Source organism: Erpetoichthys calabaricus, chromosome 15, assembly GCF_900747795.2.
Source record: "Erpetoichthys calabaricus chromosome 15, fErpCal1.3, whole genome shotgun sequence".
Taxonomy (NCBI): Eukaryota; Metazoa; Chordata; class Cladistia; order Polypteriformes; family Polypteridae; genus Erpetoichthys; species Erpetoichthys calabaricus.
The window spans coordinates 81,489,997-81,512,461 of record NC_041408.2 but is presented as its reverse complement, the minus strand read 5'-3'; the positions used below and the strand labels follow the sequence as shown (position 1 = coordinate 81,512,461).

Here is a 22,465-nt window from a genome sequence, read left to right as displayed (position 1 = left end):
AAACGTAAGTGAGGACGCGGAGCGAAAATGTATGCACTGTAATTAAAATATAATAAGAGGTTTGTTGTAATTTACCACGGCCTGCACTGAACACATGGTTTCCATTTACATTTCAGTCGCATACGCAAAAAGTACGTGAGGACGCGAACACATGCACTGTAATTAAAATATATATTTTTTTACTTTATTTCAATTCAATCAGAGTGCCATTGAAAATTGTTCCACGTGCCACACTTGGCATGAGTGCTGTAGGTTGCTGACCCCTGATCTACAGGCAATTCCATGGCTTGGTGTTTGCTCCGAGATACATTTTCTGCTGTGGAATTATTTAGTGACCAGTAACGGCGCACTGCTCGATAACGTGCAGTGAATCCACTTGACTTGAGTATTCCTAGTTTTCATCCTCTTTCTCTGTACGTTTAGCATTTGTTTGCTCGGACGTTGATGCGCTTGCTGTTTCCTGAGCAGCTCTTCTTTTCTCCACCCTAGCGGCCCGCTGCTTCTCTTCTTCCGTCAACATCTTTTTTACGTTAAAACTGATTAAGCCAGTGTTTGTGTTGCAATTACTTAGTACGTTTTCTTTAAATTTTCACTTAAGCTGGAACTGAATCTGCCTAAAGAATGATTTAAAATATGAAGAGGTAGGGGAAGTGATGACGAAGGTGCTAGTGAATGAGAACGGTGCCTGTACGTATGCACTGCACGGCCGCCCTGCTGGCTGCTGCCGAGAGTTGATTCTACAATGAAATAAAATAAAAACAAAAAGAGGAATAACCTTGGAGGTCAATCATCACCCTGAAAGCAGATAGTAGACGTCACGTAGTATATATGTGCCAAATTTCAGGTCAGTGGTTAAACGGTTTGCGAGTGACGGGTGATTTAAAATCATGGACAGACAAACGAACAGCCACGATAGCGTATTATAGAAGAAGACCAGTGTGTGTCTTTCCTAATTACGCTCAGTCAATTAAATGGACCACGGGTGGGCTTCATATAAGGCATAGAAACATCTCAGTGATGATCAACAGAATGGGATGGACCTGAGCCAAATTTCAACTGTCACAGCAAAAGCTGTAAATTTGTGTGTAAATATGACATTTTTGGGTTCTTTTTATATTTTTAATAAATTTCACTTTGTCATTCTCAGGTACTGAGTGTTGCTTGACGAGGGAAAAATTATTTTAAGCAGTTCATTGCATGCTTTCATAGAGTATCATGAAAGATAAAAATGGACAAACAAAGTATGCCCAATACCTCTGCTCACCGTACGTGGATGCATATAGGAACTGCAGTATGCATTGTCAAGCTTGGGTCACAGATTTGTACAGACAGGAACTTTATTCAGACACTGCAAACGAACATATGTCCCTTTCAAAAGTTTAAACGTGCTCCTTGACAAGACAGTTCCGTCTCACAATTAAAAGAATGCAAACATATCTTCCTCTACAAAGGAGTGCGCATCATGAGCATAGAATGTCAGAGAGAGAAAGAGAAGCGATCAATCAAAAACCGATAGGTGCTGTTCGAGCTTTTAAGTATGCGAAGTACCGCGCGGGAAGCATATCACGCGACAGAGCAGCCGCAAGTAAGCCCAGCAAGTAAGGGAGCAATGTGAAGGTAGTCTTTCAGCGTTTTTTAGAGGAGCGTCCGTATCCTCTAGGGGTGCAATTAGCCCCCCTGCTCACAGCATGTAATGTTTTAGTGCCAAAAGAGTCCATCATTGTTTTGAAATTTGTTTTTTTTAACTAAAAATGTAATTATAGAAGCAGTCCTTTACCTACTGCTACATCGTTTGCTTTGTCTTTAATGTGTTAGATTAATTTTGGTCAATCACGTTTACTTAAACCTGTTCATTATAATAATTATAAGCTTTTAATATGAAAAGCCATTTATTGAAACTGAACCTTACTCACTTTTTTCAAATCAGTACACTTTGAAGACTGTTTGCTATTATGTGGCATCTCATTTGTTTTACTGTGTCTTTGCCTAAAAAGATGTTAACGAATGTGAGCAGAGTCCTCAGCCTTGCTCCAACGGACGGTGCTTTAATACTGAAGGAAGCTTTCTTTGTGAGTGTCTAATTGGCTTCATGACGGATGAAGAAGGAACAAACTGCATAGGTAAGTTTAAAAAATCAGCCGTCGTTTATTCTCCAGGGTTGCTGTCATGAACCATTGTGACTCAGATAATAAAACACCTCATGTTTATCAGCAACAATAAATATAAAGATCTAAATATCAAGATTCAGTCTGGTGGCAGAGGATGCAGCTGAATATGGTTTGTTCCTTAACAAATGGTTTTATTGCCATACACCCTGAACCATGACAATGCTTATCCCCATTATTGGAAAACAGGCATCTGTAGGCAACAAACTAAGATCCTGCCAAATACACTTGAAGACAAAACATTTATTATAGAAAAGACCCTATAAGTTATGGAAAATGAGGAAAATCAATACAGAGTGTGGTGGTGGACTTGCACCCTGCCCTGGGCTGTTTTCTTGCTTTGTGGCCCATGCTGCCGTAAGCAGCTCTGGCCAGCTACAACCCCAAATTGGGTTAAATGGGTTTGAGAAAGTTACGTTCATAGGAGGAAAAAAAACTTGAAAAGACAGATGGACTCCTACAGTCAATGTCTTTTCCATGATTTAAGTCTGATTTACTGCATCTGTTTGCTTAAATGGTGGCGCAGTGGTAGCGCTGCTGCCTCACAGTAAGGAGACCTGCGGGTTCACTTTCCGGGTCCTCCCTGCATGGAGTTTGCATGTTCTCCCCGTGTCTGTGTGGGTTTTCTCCCACAGTCCAAGGACATGCAGGTTAGGTGGATTGCCGATCCTAAATTGTCCCTAGTTTGTGTTGGGTGTGTGTGTGTGCCCTGTGGTGGGCTGGTGCCCTACCCGGGGTTTGTTCCTGCCTTGTGCCCTTTGCTGGCTGGGATTGGCTCCAGCAGACCCCCGTGACTTTGTAGTTAGGATATAGCGGGTTGGAAAATGACTGACTGACTGCAATAAAATGGAGTGTACACAAGCTATCACTGCTGCCCTAATGGTCCATAATTCAAGCTGGATTTCAGTTTTAACCTGGGTACTTGTTTTACATAGAGCTGGTACATTCTCTTTGTACTGCTGTTACTTTTACATTTATTTGTTCTGTTAATTTCAGGATTGTGTCCTGTGATAACCTGCTGATGAATGCAACACTGTAATCGTATTAGTTTGTGCCAATTGTTATGTCTCATCTGCAGATGTGGACGAGTGCCTGCGGCCTGGTACCTGTGGAGACGGTCACTGCACTAACACAGTGGGCTCCTACAGGTGTGAGTACTGTGAGAGTGGATTTAAGATGAGCCGCAGAGGTCACTGTGAAGGTAAGCAATGAGCTTTTACAGGTCCAGCTTAAGGGAAGAACCTCCTGTGTTGACTTATAAATCTGAAAATGTCTCATTTCCTTGCAGGATTTACACAATTTCAGGTGCTAGCCATCCATCCATCCATCCATTTTCCAACCCGCTGAATCTGAACACAGGGTCACGGGGGTCTACTGGAGCCAATCCCAGCCAACACAGGGCACAAGGCAGGAACCAATCCCGGGCAGGGTGCCAACCCACCGCAGGACACAAACAAACACACCAAGCACACACTAGGGCCAATTTAGAATCGCCAATCCACCTAACCTGCATGTCTTTGGATTGTGGGAGGAAACCGGAGCGCCCGGAGGAAACCCATGCAGACACGGGGAGAACATGCAAACTCCACGCAGGGAGGACCCAGGAGGCGAACCCAGGTCCCCCAACTGCGAGGCAGCAGCGCTACCCACTGCGCTCCAAAAAAAAAAAAAACCAGCAAAAAAAAAGTATTTACCTTTGAAATAGCTGAACACTGCAATATCAGTCAGTCATCGTCCAACCCGCTATATCCTAACACAGGGTCACGGGGGTCCGCTGGAGCCAATCCCAGCCAGCACACGGTGCAAGGCAGGAATAAACCACGGGGCAGCGTGCCAGCCCACTGCAGGGCACACACACACACACCAAGCACACACTAGGAACAATTTAGGATTGCGAGTCCACCTAACCTGCATGTCTTTGGACGGTGGGAGGAAACCCACACAGACACGGGGAGAACATGCAAACTCCACACAGGAAGGACCCGGGAAGCGAAACCCCAGGTCCCCTTACTGCGAGGCAGCAGCGCTACCCACTGCGCCACCGTGCCGCCCAAAACTACAATGTGCTTATCAAAAGTATTCACCCTTTGGAGGTTTTCACATTTTATTTTATACAACATTAATTAATCACAGTGGATTTAATTTGGCTTTTTTCACATTAATGAATGGAAACAGACTCTTTAATGTCAAAGTGAAAACAGATCTCTGCTAGGTGGTCTAAAGTAATTACAAATATAAAACACAAAATAATTGATCACACAAGTATTCACCCCAGATGCATCTTTGGCAGCCATGACAACCTTGAGTCTGTGTGCACAGGCCTGTCTCTGTCAGTTTGGCACATCTGCACTCCCATTTTGTTTTGCCCTCTGTCTCCGGCTCCATCAGGTGTCATGGTGATCATGGAGTGAAGAGCCTTTTTTAAGTCCAGCCACAAATTCTCAATTAGATTGAGATCTGGATTCCAACTCTGTCACTCCAAGACATTAACTGTTGGTGTTTTGAAGCCATTCCTGTGTAGCTTTGCTTTCATGCTTGGGGATGTTGTCTGACTGGAAAACAAAATCTTCCCCCAAGGCTCGGCTTTCTTGCAGACTGTGGCTTTCCCCGTATTTTGCTGCATTCATTTTGTCCTTTCAAGCCTTACAGACTTACTTGTTGGAGAGAAGCATTCCCAAAGGCCTGATGCTGCCACCACAATGCTTCATGGTAGGGATGGGGAGTTTTTGATAGTTAGCAGGGCTTCATTTGTTGTTTAGCTCAATTATGGTGTCTTTTGACCATAGAAGCTTCTTCCAGTTGACTTAAGAGTCTCCCACATGCTTTCTGTTGAGATCTCATGTCCGTTCCTATCTCTTTGCCACTCTCCTATAAAGCTGCGACTGGTCAAGCACCTGGACAACAGTTCTTATCTGCAAAGTCTTTCAAATTCCGGCCACTGTAACTCCTTCAGAGGTCTCTTGGTGGTCTCCTTTACTCGTCTTCTCACATGATCAGTCAGTTTTTGTGGATGTCCTGCTGTAGGCAGATTCACAGCTGCCCAATACTCTTTCAATTTCTTAATGACTGATTTAACTCTTTTAGGGCGGATTTCGACTTTTGTCGACATAAAGGGTTGAGGGGCAAAAGGCACTAAAAGCTGTAAACATTGATAAAACTCACCGTTATGTTCTGGTTAGACCCTCTTTATTAGGAGGACTGCTAGGCTCGTTGACAATGAATCCCTGCGTGTGTGTGAGTAGCGTAGAGTAAACAACGTCTAAAATGGCAGCAGCATCAGATGAGAGAGCTAAGTGAATGCACAAAGCAAAATACTCCGTGCTTATTACTTATTTATTTATTGTGCATTATTGCTGAACTGAACTCTGACATATTGAACTCTGATTTTGATGCAAGTGATCTGGAGCTTGAAAACAAAAGTCAGGTACCTGCATCAGTTGATCGGTCCCCAGCTGATCGTGCAGCTCTCATGCCTACAGCAAAGTTCGCCTGGGAGGACTACACTGACGCTTCATGAACTCTGATTTTGATGCAAATGATCAGGGAATCAAAAATGAAAGACAGGTACCTGCATCAGCTGATAATAGTGCTGGACACGCTTGTGTAGCTGACGCCCCCTTGATAATGTAGATCCATGGGAGGCAAACTGGTAGAGCTGGACTTCATCAAGCGACACAGCATCCGAGTGGACACTATGGTTTACCAGCCACTCGACTACTTCAAGCTGTTTTTTGTACAGAAAATGCCTTTCAGCTTATGCGTGATGAGACAAACAGAGATGTAATAAGTATGTGAATTTACATACCGTAGGGGCCCATGGAACATAAAACAGATTGACATTTGTCATAAATAAGTATGAAACCATTGCTTTGTGAGCTTCTCAGAAAATGGAGCTTTTTGGAAAAATATTCAGCAATGGAACAAAAGGAATTAAAAATCTTATATATAATTTGCCAGTCTCCTCACTCACTCACTCACTCACGTCCGTCCGAAACCGTTTGACCGAATGACCTGAAATTTGGTACACATATACTATGTGACGTCTACTGTCTGCTTTCGGGGTGATGATTTTATTACTCTTTTTATTTTAATTTTATTGTAGAATCAACTCTGGGCAGCAGGGCTGCCATGTGGTGCATGCGTATACGGTTAAATCATTCTTGAGGCAAATTGAAGACTTAAGTGCCAGCTTAAGTGAAAAATTAAGAAAAATGTACTAAGTAATTGCAACACAAACACTGACTTAATCAGTTTTAACGCGAAAAGATGCCGACAGAAGAAGAGAAGAAGCGGGCCGCTAGGGTGGAGAAAAGAAGATCTGCTCAGGAAGGAGCAAGGGCATCAACGTCTGAGCAAACGAATGCTAAACGCACAGAGAAAGAGGATGAAGACTATAAGTCAAGTGTGTTTACTGCACGTTGTCGTAATATAATATGTGACCTGTTAATGACTGAAAGTTTCTCTAGGGATGACTGATGCTTTGCCCCTGATCAGGACCATCTTAACGTGTGGGCACAAGGGGCGCTACCCAGGGGCCCACGGTGTTGCTGATGCCTACGCATGTTTCTGTTCTGCTATCAAAACAGGGACCTCAGAACACTACTTTGCCTGGGGGCCTGATGGTGACATGGCTAAGCATTGACCCCTCTGTTACCCTATGCTGGAATATGTGAGTTCAGCAAATGAATTACAGAACTGTCTGAAACTAGGGAAGGAGACAGTATGGTGGATGCCAGGTCTCAGTGTTTCAGTAAGGATACAGTGGATGCCAGACCAGGCTGGATTGGAGTGAGTTTCAAGTAAATTTAAGGACATATTGCTTCACATGAAGGATGACTCATGGAACTGTTTACCAGGGGTGGTTAGTTTGGCTTTAAATGTGGTTTGTGTACGTGATCATTTTCAAAGGCTGGATCTTTGTTTTAGCACAGTATTTGAATAATGTAATGTACGTCATTTACCACAAGTCTTCTAAGCACATCTTAAAGCGTTTGGGTGAAAAACTCCATAGCTAGTCTGTTTTGATATTAGCGTCGGAAGTGCAGCAGCTGGCTGTCATGGATTCTGGAAGACAGTGGGCATGTAGCCTACTAAAATACCTTTGTTTCCATTACGTTTTTACAAATGGTTGACTCACCTGTGGTCATAGAGTATTGGAGGGGATGATTGAACCAGCAGCCTTGTAATTTCTATGTAGTGCATATCTACAGGCATTGGATTAAGTCATCGAAGGTAAATGGTTCAAGAAAAACATTATGATGTTGATCATTATAGAAAGGTATTTACACCATAAAATAAACTTGATTTAGATATAGTGCCATACATGGCTTGGGTGTAAGTTTTTTGTACATTTTAAAACATTATTATTTTAAAGAAATACTTCACCCAACAATTTTATATTTTTATGGCACTTTATGTAGTCTGTAGTGCTGGCTGAGAATGCGTAATGGAGAGTAAAATGTTTATGATATAATAGAGGCCAACAGTGACCAGTGTTGTACAATGGCAAATGATGTGAAAAAAGAAAAGAAAACTTGCGTTTCCTGTGTCGCATAATCAAAAAGTCAGTTATCCACTTGTATGCTTAAAATGTGCAAAAAGCATGGATTTTTTGTAAAATTAAGTTAAATGTGTACTTCCGGAACTATCAACGTAAATCATAAACAGGAAACTAAAGCCTTCACCTTTTGAAGTGAAGACAAGACTCTTAAGGTGGATCTTCAATTCAACAAGTCAATTCCATGAGGCTTTAGTTTCCTGTTTAAGATGTGTGCTAATTATTCTAGAAGCATATATTTAACTAATCAAAAAAGTGTGCGTTTTGTACGTTTTGAGCAAATCCAGGATAACTCACATGTGGATTACGCTACAAGGGTAACATGAATTATATATATACCAGTAACAGCGCACTGCACGATAATGGGCCATGAATACACTCATCGAGCATTCATCCTCTTTCTCTGTACGTTTACCATTCGTTTGCTCAGAGGTTTATGCGCTTGTTCCTTCCTGAGCAGCTCTTCCTTACTCCAACCTAGCGGTCCCGCTGCTTCTCCTTTCGTCGACATCTTTTCACGTTAAAACTGATTAAGGTAGTTTTTGTGTTGCATTTACTTAGTATGTTTTCTTTAATCTTTCACTTTATCTGGTGCTTAAGTCTTCAATTTGCCTCAAGAATGATTAGCAAAGGTGGTAGGGAATGAGAACGGCGCCCGTACTCATGCGCCACATGGCCGTCCTGCTACGCGCTGCCGAGAGTTGATTCTACAATAAAATAAAATAAAAATAAAAAGAGTGATAAAATCATCACCCCAAAAGCGGATAGGAGACGTCACGTAGTATATGTGTATCAAATTTCAAGTCAATAGGTGAAACGGTTTGCGAGCTACAGGTGATTTAAAATCCTGGACAGACAAACAAACAGCCACAGTAGCGTATTATAGAAGAAGATATATATATATATATATATATATATATATATATATATATATAATCCTACGACTAAAAGTTTATGTCATGTTTTTTGTCACGTTTTAAATCAGGCTTATTTTAAAACCTACATATATATGTTTGGTATTCTTTTCAGAATTTATCGAACTTCAATGTGATGTTGTTAGATTTTCAGATTCTTATTCCATTTTTAAATTTGTACCAAGAGATTTAACCAGGCCCAGGGCCGGAAATAAAAGACAAAGACTAAGACAGCTGCTGTACAGGCTTTTAAATGTTCGAAGCGCCGTGCAAGATGCAGATCATGCGGCACGGCAGCAACAGCAAGCCAGCAGCTGATTGAGCAAAGAGGAGATAAATAAAAAGCTGTATTTGTTTCCCATTGTATCACCGTTTAAGAGGGGGTTTCAGAGGAGCGACCGCGTCTCCTTGGGGTGTGTTCAGCCCCCCTCTTCACAACTCGAGTGGCAGAGATGTGAAGTGTCTGGCGAGTGAAGTGAGCAGGGGGGAACCTCCCTAGTATATATACATTTAAATAAATTAACTTATGCAAGAGCACCCGGAAGCTCTCCGGTGTGTTTGGAATCCGGGTGTGGCGGAAGTGCTGCAGTCCATGGCTCTATAGCCATCTGGGTGCCCCTTGGCAGTGGCCATGGGCCCCAACAGGGTTGAGCTTCTAAGCTCTGATCCCATGGCCCCAATGTAGACCAGGGCGGCTGCCGTCTCGTGGTCCAGGGGAGGTATTGTCCCTCTCCAGGTCCTTCCAGGTGTCCCGGCTGGGCAGGATCCCCAGCCATCCGCCACAATATAATAATTATTATTAATTATTATTATTATTATTATACACTCCCATACATACCCAGACTCACTCATAGCTTAGCCAGATTAGTGTGACTAATAATCCTGACATGCACAACTTTCTACATCAGAATTCTACATCAACACTAAAAACATAAATAAAGGGAGAGCATATAAACTCCGCACAGGCAGTACCCAGGCTGGGATTTCAACTAAAGTCTCGGTAGGCATCAGGCAGAAGTGCTGACTATTATATCATTGTGCCGTGAATGATATCAGTTTATTTACTTAAAATGTCTTTTTCTTCTTAGATATCAATGAATGCCAAGGTGGCAGTGTTTGCTCTGCTGGGCAGTGTGTTAATTTTCCAGGATCCTACGAATGCATTCCTTGCCATGAAGGATTTGAAGGAAAAAGAGGGCAGTGTGTGGGTAAGTGTTAAAACATCTGTCAAATGTTGGACCAGAATAAAGAGAGTAGTGACAGGTGTGGCAAACAAACTACAGTATGTCCTGTAAATTGTGCTAACATATGTGGTTATCTTAATCACGGCATTGGAGAGTGGAGACACATTGCATGTGCTATGATCCTCTTCTGTTTTTAATTTTTCATTACTTGAATAAGTGTTTTTTCTGTAAGTTTCCCTCCCAATGAGAGTTTTTCTCAAATATTTTGATTGTGCTTCCTGGATTTCCTGGAATTTGACCCTTTGTTTGTGTTTGAAGGTAGTTATTGTTTATTAAGCATTGAATGGTGTTGTTTGCTTTTAAACTTATTTTTCACTTCTGCCTTAATTTTTTCAATCCTTCAAATCTTTATAAATATTCAAGGAATTTTGTTTTTGTTTGGTCAGAGGTTGTTATACCCTTTCCTGGGTATGATGTTAAACTCCATGCAGCCCTGCAAGCGATCCTCCAAATTGCAGGGAAAACTTGGAGTTTGGTGGCAGGATTGGCACTCCAGCCAACGTAAAAGATTCACGCAGCTCCGAAACAGCAGAATGGACTCATTTCTGCCCTCCGTGGGAGTAGCTCTGCTATTCACATTATGAAGGGAATGGGGGACAGCCCTTAGGAGGCTCATCCCCAGAGAGCCAATGGGGCCAGGCCTGTTGAGGATTGGAACTGGTTTGATGTCAAGGTGTCGCCCATTGCACAGCAGCACTCGGGTCCCAATCTGAAGCGGCCCATCTGGGCAGGCATGTGGAACGTCTTGTCTCTCCAGCATGATGATCATCTTCCTCTGTTGTCGAAGGAGCTTCGTAAACTCCACATTTCAGTGGTGGTGATCTCTGAGGTGCGCAGACCTGGGAGAGGCCAGATCTCTGTAGGTGGGTACACACCTTTTATTGGTCTGTCATACTCAGGGAGTAGGTGTTGCTGTGGCAGATCGGCTCCTTCCGATGGTGTTTCCGATTTTGCTGCTTTCAATGAGCGTATTGTGAGATTAAGGCACTCTCTGGGTGCCTTGTCTATAGTCTTAATTGTGTGCCCTGACCGCGGTGAGCGATAAGTCTCAGTGAGGGAGACGTTTTATTTGTAACTTCGCTCGATGGTTGATGGGTGCCTGCGAGGTTACATTCCTCTGGTCACTGGTGACTTCAATGCGACCACTGGCACTGACAGGTCTGGCTATTTGAATCGTGTTGGTCCCCATGGGTCTGGCGACCGTGGTGGATCGATAGAATGACAGATGTGAAAGGCTCTACATGATAGATAGATAGATAGATAGATAGATAGATAGATAGATAGATAGATAGATAGATAGATAGATAGATAGATAAGTAAGGCACTATATAATAGATAGATATAGGCTTACCATACGTCCCGGTTTAACCAGGATTGTCCCGGTTTTAGACATTGGTCCCGGCCAGTTTGGTATTTTGTCCCGGTTGTTGTTTCGCGTCATGATGAGATACGTGGCACGCGGCATGTGCAACCGCCTCCCCCGTCCCGTGCCGTCCCGTCAGTTTACTATGATCACTTACAGTACAATTACGTATTATTTGAGGGACGCAGCTATGCGTAATTTATCTACGTAATTTAATTTAGATTTTAACCCAAATGTGTTAAAGTTGTGTTTAAAATGCCGAAAAGAAATTGCAAATTTACGAATGAACTGCAAGAGGACTATCCATTAATAAAAAAGCTTTGTGGTGAGGATAGCAGAGTGAAGTGCCAGCAATGTTTCTCAGAATTTTCTATTACACACGGTGGGTGAGCGGACATTAAGGATCACTTGAAGTGTGCGAAACACAAGGCTGGTGTTACGGCGACTGCGAGCACTTCATCTATAAAAACATTTTTTAAAAACGATGATCCCATTCAAGATGATTTAGATATTGCGGCCAAAGAGGCCACATTTGCTTTTCACACAGCAATGCATGATATGAGCTTCAAAACTTCTGACTGTACGTCCAAATTGATCTCAAAATTCTTTGAACCCAAATTTGGTGCCGCGAGAACCAAATGCGATGCGATAATCTATATATATGATTCACTAAGCCGGAAGACAAGTAGCCACCTATGGAAAGGGCGTGGATCAAGTAAGCCGGAAGGGGCGTGGATCAAGTAAGCCGCCCATGGCGCACGCAGGAAGGAGCCACGCCCAACAACTCTAAGACCATTGGATACGACGACAACTCGCAGAGCCATGCCCACCAACTCGGACGCAGCACCTCACAACACAGGGCGTCATTCACGTTCGTCTCTGCTAGACTCCACATGTACCTCTGAGCCACGTTGACTTTTCATTAGTCAACCTCAGTGGAACCTCGGTTCACACAGAGGCAGCGCCAGAGAGAGACAGAGGCACACACACAGGCAGCCCGAGAGAGAGGGGGCTGGACTCATAAGGTAGAGAAGGCAGTTAAAGAATGCACTGGGCTTGATTTTGATCGGTTCGTAGCATGCATTGTTGCAATGTTACTTTTCTTGGTGGTTTATTAAATTACGGATTTTTTCAATGTTTATTTTTTTCCCTGTGCTTAAAACTCATTTAAAAAAAAAAGTGTTTTTAGCCAGCAGTTCGTAGCGCTATAGTGCAAACTATTGCAGTGTTAGTTTTCTCTGTTGTTCAAGGTTTTCTCAGTGTTATTCAATGTTTTTACATTTAGTTTACTATTACGCTGTGCATTCTGTGGTTTAATTAACTATATTTGTGCTTAAAAACTTAAAATATATATTTACATACAGTTCATACAGTCTGGAACTGATTAATTGTATTTACATACAATCCTATGGGAGAAATTGCTTCGGTTCACGACCAAATCGGTTTACGACCAGAGTTTTGGAACGAATTATGGTCGTGAACCAAGTTTCCACTGTATTCTTTTCGGTTATGACGCACGACCGCGTCCACTATCACAAACTGTTTTACACGCCATGGTCTTACAGTTGGTGGGCGGGTCTCTGTTAGTTGCTCTTGCGAGCGGGCACATGACCAGGCAGTGTGTATGCTTCGAGAGCGAGGGTGGTCGCGGCAGGACTATCTAAGAAGAGGCATGTTTGTCACGGATGTGAATCACTGTATGCAGCGTGTAAAACAGTTTCCGAGGGGTATCCCATGGTCTTATAGTTGGTGGGCAGGTCTCTGTCAGTTGCTCTTGCAATCAGGCACATGACCAGGCAGTGTGTATGCTTCGAGTGCGAGGGTGGACGCGACAGGACCATCTAAGAAAAGTCATGTCGCGGATGTGAATCACTGTATGCAGCATGTAAAACAGTTTGCGAGGGATATCCCATAGTCTTACAGTTGGTGGGCAGGTCTCTGTTAGTTGCTCTTGCGAGCGGGCACATGACCAGGCAGTGTGTATGCTTCGAAAGCGAGGGTGATCGCGACAGCACCATCTAAGAAGAATCATATTTGTCGCGGATGTGAATCGCTGTATGCAGCGTGTAAAACAGTTTGCGAGGGCTATCCCATGGTCTTAGCAGTGTCTATACTTCGATGTGAATCGCTGTATGCAGCGTGTAAAACGCTGTATTGTATGTTGCCCTCTCCAGAGTTCCATCTTTTCATTCACCTACAGTCGTATCCTCAAAACCAACCCCATTTGGACAACTGTGTCTTTCAGGAAGTGTTCACCCATCAATACATAATTATGCGGCGTATGCTACGCCGCGGGTTGGCTAGTTTTAAATGTTCTGGCACCATTGTCTGTGGAAGAATTACATGCTGAACATGCAACAACTTTTATGAAAAAATGTAAAAAATGATAAGGTATTGAAAAACGTTCACTCCAGCGAGAAGTACGACTGGTACAATAAATAAATAAAATAATTTAAACTTCTGCTCTAAGCAGACTTTCTATATAAGTTATGCAATATGTAAAAAGATTTATAGGTACTTTTAATAAACAATTTTTGGTAGTTTTTGTTTCTTTTTTCTCTAGCTCCTGCTCCTGTCCCGGTTTAAAGCTTCATGATTATGGTAAAGATAGATAGATAGATAGATAGATAGATAGATAGATAGATAGATAGATAGATACTTTATTAATCCCAATGGGAAATTCACATTCTTCAGCAGCAGCATACTGATACAATAAATAATATTAAATTAAAGAATGATAATAATACAGGTGAAAAAAACAGACAATAACTATGTATAATGTTAAATATTAACGTTTACCCCCCCTGGTGGAATTAAAGAGTCGCATAGTTTGGGGGAGGAACGATCTCCTCAATCTGTCTGTGGAGCAGGACAGTGACAGCAGTCTGTCGCTGAAGCTGCTCTTCTGTCTGGAGATGACATTATTTAATGGATGCAGTGGATTCTCCATAATTGATAGGAGCCTGCTGAGCGCCCTTCGCTCTGCCACAGATGTTAAACTGTCCAGCTCCATGCCAACAATAGAGCCTGCCTTCCTCACCAGTTTGTCCAGGCGTGAGGCGTCTTTCCTCTTAATGCTGCCTCCCCAGCACACCACTGCGTAGAAGAGGGGCGCTCGCCACAACTGTTTGATAGAACATCTGCAGCATCTTATTGCAGATGTTGAAGGAAGCCAGCCTTCTAAGGAAGTATAACCGGCTTTGTCCTTTCTTGCACAGCGCATCAGTATTGGCAGTCCAGTCTAATTTATCATCCAGCTGCACTCCCAGATATTTATAGGTCTGCACCATCTGCACACAGTCACCTTTGATGATCACTGGGTCTATGAGGGGTCTGGGCCTCCTAAAATCCACCACCAGCTCCTTGGTTTTGCTGGTGTTCAGATGTAGGTGGTTTGAGTCGGACCATTTAACAAAGTCATTGATTAGGTCCCTATACTCCTCCTCCAGCCCATTCCTGATACAGCCCACGATAGCAGTGTCATCAGCGAACTTTTGCACATGGCAGGACTCCGAGTTGTATTGGAAGTCCGATGTATATAGGCTGAACAGGACCGGAGAAAGTACAGTCCCTTGTGGCGCTCCTGTGTTGCTGACCACAATGTCAGACGTGCAGTTCCCAAGACGCACATACTGAGGTCTGTCTTTAAGATAGTCCACGATCCATGCCACTAGGTATGAATCTAATCCCATCTCTGTCAGCTTAGATAGATAGATAGATAGATAGATAGATAGATAGATAGATAGATAGATGTGAAAGGCACTAAATAATAGATAGATAGATAATACTTTATATTTGTCCCCAAGGGGAAATTACAATTTTACAGAAGCTCCAAAAAAATAAATACAATAAATATGATAAAAACAACCAAACTACAATGCCTCCCCACCTCATCTCCAACACACATAAAAACGTTTGGCTTGGACAACAAAGAGCTGCTACTGTCAATACAGGCTTGTAGGTGGCAGTAAGATGAGGTCAGACCTGCTCAGATTGTGCCACAGTAATATTTGGATAGAGCAGTGTCCACGAAAGGAACAGGCCTAACGGGCCTTGATTCCTTCTTTGAAGTCACCAGCATTAAGAATGATTCATCAAAAAGACGCTGGCACAGAGCAAATCATTTCTGTTACAGAGTCAGCCAGGATGATTCCCTGACAGTGACTTGGACGAATTCAGTCTGCACTTCAATGCCTGGATCACACATTTAGTTTTAATTATGCTGTGCTCCCTTTTTTCATCACTGCACATTCAGAAAAATCTCCAGTCCTCCTCCTGCTTTTTTCCTACTCAGTCTGATCAGACCTGTCCAGCATTAAAATACCATCTGAAATAAGAGGCGTTCTCCACTGCACCCAAATATCACAGTACTTGAAGAGGAAGGCCTAAGAGAAGGTTTATGGATGTGCTGAGAGAGGACATGAAGGTGATGGGTGTAACAGAACAAGATGTAGAGGACAGGAAGATATGGAAGAAGATGATCCACTGTGGCAACCCCTAACGGGATCAGCCGAAAGAAGAAGAATCAAAGAGAAAATAACAAAAAATTAGCACTTTATTGTGCAAGCTGTAGGAAAATAAAGTTGTCTTGTCAGGGTGGATAATGCACAAAAAAAAAAACGAGCTTCAGGAATCTCAAGGCAGTTCCACATCAAAATGCGTCCCCGTCCTCTGTGGCTGCTCTGCTTTTATATGCTGTGGCCCGGAAGGGGCGGAGCTTCTTTCGATTGGGTGCCCTCAAGGGGCGGTGAAGGAAGAAGGAGACAAGTCTCTTAGTGGCAGCGCCCCCTCTCATCCCTGCGTGGCATTACTTACTTCAGGTGAGCCCGGAAGGTGACCCTCTGGCACACATGTGTGAGAATGTAAAATATTTTTCAAATTAGGTTTAAACACGTTGAATTTTAATATTACAAGTGGCATGCTTGAGCAAAGGCCTACATGGTCAAAAATGTCAAGCTTTGTAGCAATGAGAGAACTTTAAAAAAAATAAATCTCTCAATTATAATAAAAAAAATCCTGGGACAAGATGTGACTTTCTCAGAGAGACACTTTGACGTCTCGTGAGACGAGACTTTGTGCCAAGAGATTTAACCACGCCCGGGGCCGGAAATAAAAGACAAAGAGTAGATGACAAAGTAGAATGTCGTAAAAAATTAAAAAACGGCGTGATACACATGCAGAGCAGATGAGAGATAATGAAAGTACTAAAATTTGAAAGTCTCAAAAAAATAATAGTGCAAAGAAATGGAAATTTTTACTCGTTGAAATAACGGAACAACGAAAAGAGATCAAATATATCGTTCGGATTTAAACTTTAAGTCGGAGACTCGTCAATTGTCTAATTCGTTTTGCCATCAGGGAAAAATAGTGTTTCTTCCCAATGAAGAGGCGTATCCATGAGAATTAAAAGATTTGTTGTTTGGTGAAAGTGAAATCCACACAAGTGAGCGACAGAGACATGAAGTGGCTGCCATGTAGCGCAGGCGAGTTGGCGAGTGAAGCCCCCTACTAAGATCTGTGGAAGATGACCCGGACACATACAGGCAGACATGTTGTAATCACCCCACACACGTTTATTATGCAAGTCCATTATTTACAAAAGTGCTCCTCTGTCCCCAAGTCCCCAAAGTCCTGGCCAACACACAACAATGCCTTCACTTTCTCTCCTTGCCTCCTCCCAGACCTTGTCCTTCTTCCACCCGACTCAAGTCCTGAATGAAGGGAGGTGGCCCCTTTTATCCTCACCTGGATGTGCTCCAGGTGCTTCCCGGCAATCTTCCACCGGCACTCCCCAGTGTGGCGGAAGTGCCCGCTGCGTACCCGGAAGCACTCCGGGTGTCCCTGATCCTCTCCCCCCCCCCCATGGCTCCCAAGGCATTCGGACACCCCCTGGCGGTGACCACGGGCCCCTACAGGGATGAGCTTCAATGCTCTGTACCCGTGGTCCCCATAGCCGCCAGGGCAGTCGCTCCCACGTGGTCTGGGGAAGGTGTAAGCCCTCTTCCGGTCCTCCGGGGCGTCCCGGCCAGGTCGCCCCCCCCCCCCCCCCCCCCGACCACCTGCGACAAATCAAAATGTCAGAGTTCTATGATTAGGCATTTACCTATTGGAGCCCAAGAAAAGGTGGGTTTAAAGTAATCACTGCTTCAGGGGAGAGGCTCCAGCTACTAAAGAAGGTGTCATTAAACATCTTAAAGATAATAACAGCTTAGAAGTAGTTTGGCCACTCAGTCTACAAATTATTTATAAAAAAAGGAAAATCACATATACTTTCCATAAGCAGTGTGAAGCACTTGTGCTTAACTTTTCCAGATTCTCAAGCTTGCTTGCGGTTATTTATTGTTGCTTCACTCTTAGTTTATATTCTGCGAAACTGGATCGGTTATAAAAAAATACTGCTGTCTGGGTTTTTGTAGCTGCGCTGTGAGATGTCAGCTATGTGTTTATCTTGGCAGCTCTTGCCCCTTCCATACTCTGCTGTATTATCATTCTTGGAAGCACTCACATTCTCAGCATGCTGTTCTACTCCTGTCTTGGGTGTTTGCCGCTGACCTGGCTTCTGCTGGACATCTAAGGCAGGTGCAGGAAGAGGTCTGCTTGAAGTCTTTTAATGTACACTTTTTCGATGGTGGGCTGTGATGTGATGTGTATAGTCCAAATGTGAGCTGCTCCTTCTACATTAGAATTGTGTCTTGGGACAGAGAGTCATGTCCCTCCTGACCCTTTTATGTTTTGATATGGTAACTTCTAGGCAGAAATTTGTTTGAACCCAGCCGATTATGTTAATCTTTATAATGCACTTCCTGCCCCTGTGCCTTTCCAGGTGTCCCCTGTCTCCATTAATTATGGGGCGATCGTGTAATGGGCCGGCCTTTGACAATAACAGTCTGAGCAATGCCTGTAGGCACATTCCGTCCGGTTTCCACTGCAGCCTTTAGATCTCTTGAGTACATCTGCTTCAGCTTTGATTCTTTTGATATTTCATGGTGTGCTCTTCAGGTCTGTAGCTGTTGGGTTAAAATTACTCCTAGGAGTAAGTGCTATGGGCTAAAATCCATATAACGGAATAACCGATTGTGGTATAGCGGGTCCACAGCTCAAATTGAAAAGGCTAGTTTTCAATAGATAATCGCCACACTCGCGGGTTAAAGAGGGGGCATGGTAGTGTGGCGGAGCTATGTGATGCGGGTGGTCCTCGCTTTAAGTGCACAGGTGAGGGATCGTCTGCATCCGTAATTGATGCTGGGAGCTGCTAATCGCCACACGTGATCCATGCCCTCAGAATATATAGTAAAAGTGTGAGGCGGATTGGGTGAGAAAAAAAAGGAAAGAACGAGAATGGAGCGTAAGTGAGAAGAAGGCGGCAGGAAGGAGAAAGCCAGTGCATGAGCGAGTGATAGCGAGAGCAGGCTCATTGAAGGTTGAATGCAGCTAGAAGCAAGAAGTAAGCACCGGAGTTTTAAGACAAGACTGCTTCCAGCCATTATCATTTTAACCTCGTTTTAAAAGGATGCATTTATTGGATTTTAAACTCCACAGATTCACCTCTGTTTTAACAGATTATTTATTTAAAGATTTGTGATGCACTGCACTTATTTATTTGGACACTGTTTTTGGTTTTGTTTTTAATAAAAGCACTTTGCACTTTTTGCACCATCCCCTTGCTTCGTTGTTGATGTCTTCACTGTCATCGGTGACATTACCGACGGTGTCGGGTTTGAAAGCTCCCCAGAAGCCTAGATGGGAGCATGGAGTAGAACCTGCGTTGTCACACCGATGTCCAGGCTAAATTGCCCTCCTTGACGTAATCATTCTGGCTCCCTAATCATCCCCTATCTCTAATTGGCTATCTCCCTCACCACTTCATCCCTAACAGCTCATGTGTTTTGAGCATACTGGCGTAAAAATGGCTGCCGTCGCGTCATCCAGGTGGATGTTACACATTAATGGTAGCTGAAGTGGCTGCCCACTCACTATAGCACTTTGAGTAGTGAGAAAAGGCGCTATATAAATGTAAAGAATTATTATTACTACTACTGTATCTCTTATATATATTTCTCTTCTAGTTCATCCTGCTCCCACTTCAAAACCGGTCCCGCCCACACGCAGATGACACGGCATTTCTCGATTCCTATTCATCCTCTTCCATGTCATGCACTATACTGGCCTGCTGAGCGTAATACATCCAACAAGTACTCGAGGTGCTGCCACAACGGTAAAGTAGCTTCACCACCTTTGCGGGAGCCACCTGTGTCTTTACAACAGCTCCTTACACAGCAAACATCAGAAGCTAAAAATTATTGTGAACACATTCGAGAATACAACTCTTCTCTAGCGTTTGCTTCCATGGGTGCACAGATAACTCAACCTCCTGCCCACGGACCATACTGTTTAAAAATACACGGGCACATTTATCACCAAATCTCTCCACTATACGCTAACACTTCTACCTCTCCAGGATATGGACAGTTGTATGTCTTTGACAAAGCACAAGCTGCTGAAGTACGCTTACAAAATAAAGCAAACTCTGCATGCAGCGAAAATGTACTTCTCCAGCTAGATGCCATGCTCAGAACCATCAACCCCTTCGCTAAATCATACAAACCTATGCATGAAATTGCTCAGTCCAATCCAACAGCATCTGTACGAATGGTTTTTAAGGAAAACCCTAGGCAGGATTTACGATGATACAATGCCCCTGACATGTCACACCGATGTTGCAGCGATTTTCGTCGGAGAAGATGGTGAACCGCCTGCCGAAAGGAACATTTGCATCTATCCCATAGGCAACTCCTGTAAACAGATTTCCACGCTCAATATGAATTGCGATCCTATGGTTTATCCACTTTTATTCCCTTACGGAGACATTGGCTGGCACAAAGATTTACAACATGTTCCCGATAAAAGAACCGGCAAGCGAATAAGGCTTATCAATGCCAATTTTACACGTACAGATTAGCAATGAGGAATACATTTAGTATTTTGTACTCCAGCGGCAAACTATTCCAACAGTACATCGTAGATGTATATGTTAAAACTGAGGGTGCGCGTCTCAACTATCTCAGATTACATCAACAAGATCAGACGCACTGCAAGCAAACCCTGAAAATAACAACGTACGTGTAGGCAAAATGATCATATTACCGTCCACATTTCCAGGAAGTCCAAGATACATGCAACAAAACTATCATAGTACGTAAATTCAGAAAGCCTGATTTATTTATCACTTTCACGTGTAATCCTGCTTGGCCGGAAATTCTACATGCATACTACATCTTTCAAGAAGTATTAATTTATTCTTGATTTCTGAATTCCTTTCTCACCATTTTCTGTTCCTATTCTTACACCGCGGGCATCGGCTAGTTATTATTATTGTTATTATTAGCTAAAAATGCTGCCGGTTTTGCTAGATACCAGTTTAATATACTTTCATTGACTTTTCAGACTAAAATTTATTTTTTAAGCAAATAACATTTATTACTGATTAATGATTAATGTAATTAATAAAGGTATGCCTTTTAGTCCTTGAAACATTAGTTAGTACTCTGCCACTCAAATAGATTCAACTGTACATATTCACCACTCTTGAACCAACAAATGTACAGTTTCATTCTCTCGCTTGTTTGCTGCCATTGCTGCCAAGCAAATACAGCACAAGACGTGGCCTAGTGCTGCTCTCCCTTCCTATTTGCCTTAACCCAGTGTACAGGCCGAACAGCATAGCATTCTGGTACATTCTCCTAAAGGGGTAGGCTCACTCGTTATGCACAATTCATACACAGGTCTACACACAAAGAAATTAGTTTTAAGGCACTAATACACAGGCACTGAATTAAATTTAATCTTTTCTATTATCATACACATTTTGAGTTTAATGTTTACCGTATATACTCGCGTTTAAGTTTTCCCGCGGATAAGTTGGGGCTTGATTTTACTGTATAATTTCTGGTATTTTATAATGTCAGGTGTATAAGTTGAATGTGGAAAACTCACACTATCGGTCCAAGAGATTATGATATGCTAACATCCACCTGAGAGTGTAACCACGGAGCATGCGCCCTTTTTTATATCTATGTATTATGCCTACGTGACCACACGGTAATACCCAAACTATTCCAAAGTGACGCTTGCACTGTTTTGTGTTTTTTTTGTATCTCACACCCTCACACACCTTCATCGTAAGAGCATCCCTTATCTACGATGGAGCGTTCATTCAGAAGAAAATATGAAGCTGGTTTTAAATTAACATTTGATTGGTAACTGCGCTGCTGCAACAAAATTCGATGTGTCTGAGAAACTGATGTGAGATTGGAGGAGCCAAGAAGATGTAAAAAAAATAAATAAATAAAATTTAACTGTTGCATTTTTGAACGGGCGTACTGTATAAGTCAGGGTCTGATTTTATGATTGATTTTTTAGGTTTCAAGACCCGACTTATACGCAAAATTATATGGTAAATGGATTCACAAGTTTTTCATCAGTTTTTAGTATACAGATAAAGCATCCATCCATCCATCCATTTTCCAACCCGCTGAATCCGAACACAGGGTCACAGGGGTCTGCTGGAGCCAATCCCAGCCAACACAGGGCACAAGGCAGGAACCAATCCCGGGCAGGGTGCCAACCCACCGCAGGACACACACCCACACACCAAGCACACACTAGGGCCAATTTAGAATCACCAATCCACCGAACCTGCATGTCTTTGGACTGTGGGAGGAAACCGGAGCACCCGGAGGAAACCCACGCAGACACGGGGAGAACATGCAAACTCCACGCAGGGAGGACCCGGGAAGCGAACCCACGTCCCCAGGTCTCCTGTGAGGCAGCAACGCTACCACTGCGCCACCGTGCCGCCCCACAGATAAAGCATTTTTCTTCAAATCAAAATATCAAAAGAAAAATGTCAACAATGTACTGACCGCTTAACCATCTGCAGTATTCCCTGCACCTTAAAGGTTATTGTCCCAGTTTTTCCACGCAGCCATCTAGGGACAAGTAATGTAGGGATGGTTCCATACCAGCTCATCCATCATTTTCTGTCCCTTCATGTAATATTCTAACTTTGCATGTCTTTTTTCTCCTTTGGCAAGGCTCATTTTCTGTTATTTTAACCTTGCTGTTTACTCAAAACCCAACACTGTAGTAAATATTTAACTAGGCTATGGTACCTTTGTACACTAACATGCTTGAGTTTTTTGCATTCTTGCACCCCTTGCATT

At 43.1% G+C, this 22,465-nt stretch overlaps 1 protein-coding gene across 10 annotated transcripts in view; it reads left to right on the top strand.

Moving 5' to 3' along the window:
- ltbp1 (latent transforming growth factor beta binding protein 1) overlaps nucleotides 1-22,465 on the top strand; it is a 386,058-nt gene that overhangs the window by 242,903 nt on the left and 120,690 nt on the right. For 9 of the 10 annotated variants that reach the window (XM_028820637.2, XM_028820635.2, XM_051919196.1 and 6 more), the window contains 3 exons: nucleotides 1,995-2,120; nucleotides 3,244-3,366; nucleotides 9,725-9,844. In XM_028820637.2, the coding sequence (XP_028676470.1) occupies nucleotides 1,995-2,120; nucleotides 3,244-3,366; nucleotides 9,725-9,844 (369 nt within the window). The remainder of the gene's footprint in view (nucleotides 1-1,994; nucleotides 2,121-3,243; nucleotides 3,367-9,724; nucleotides 9,845-22,465) is intronic. The other variant, XM_028820634.2, reaches the window with a different exon arrangement.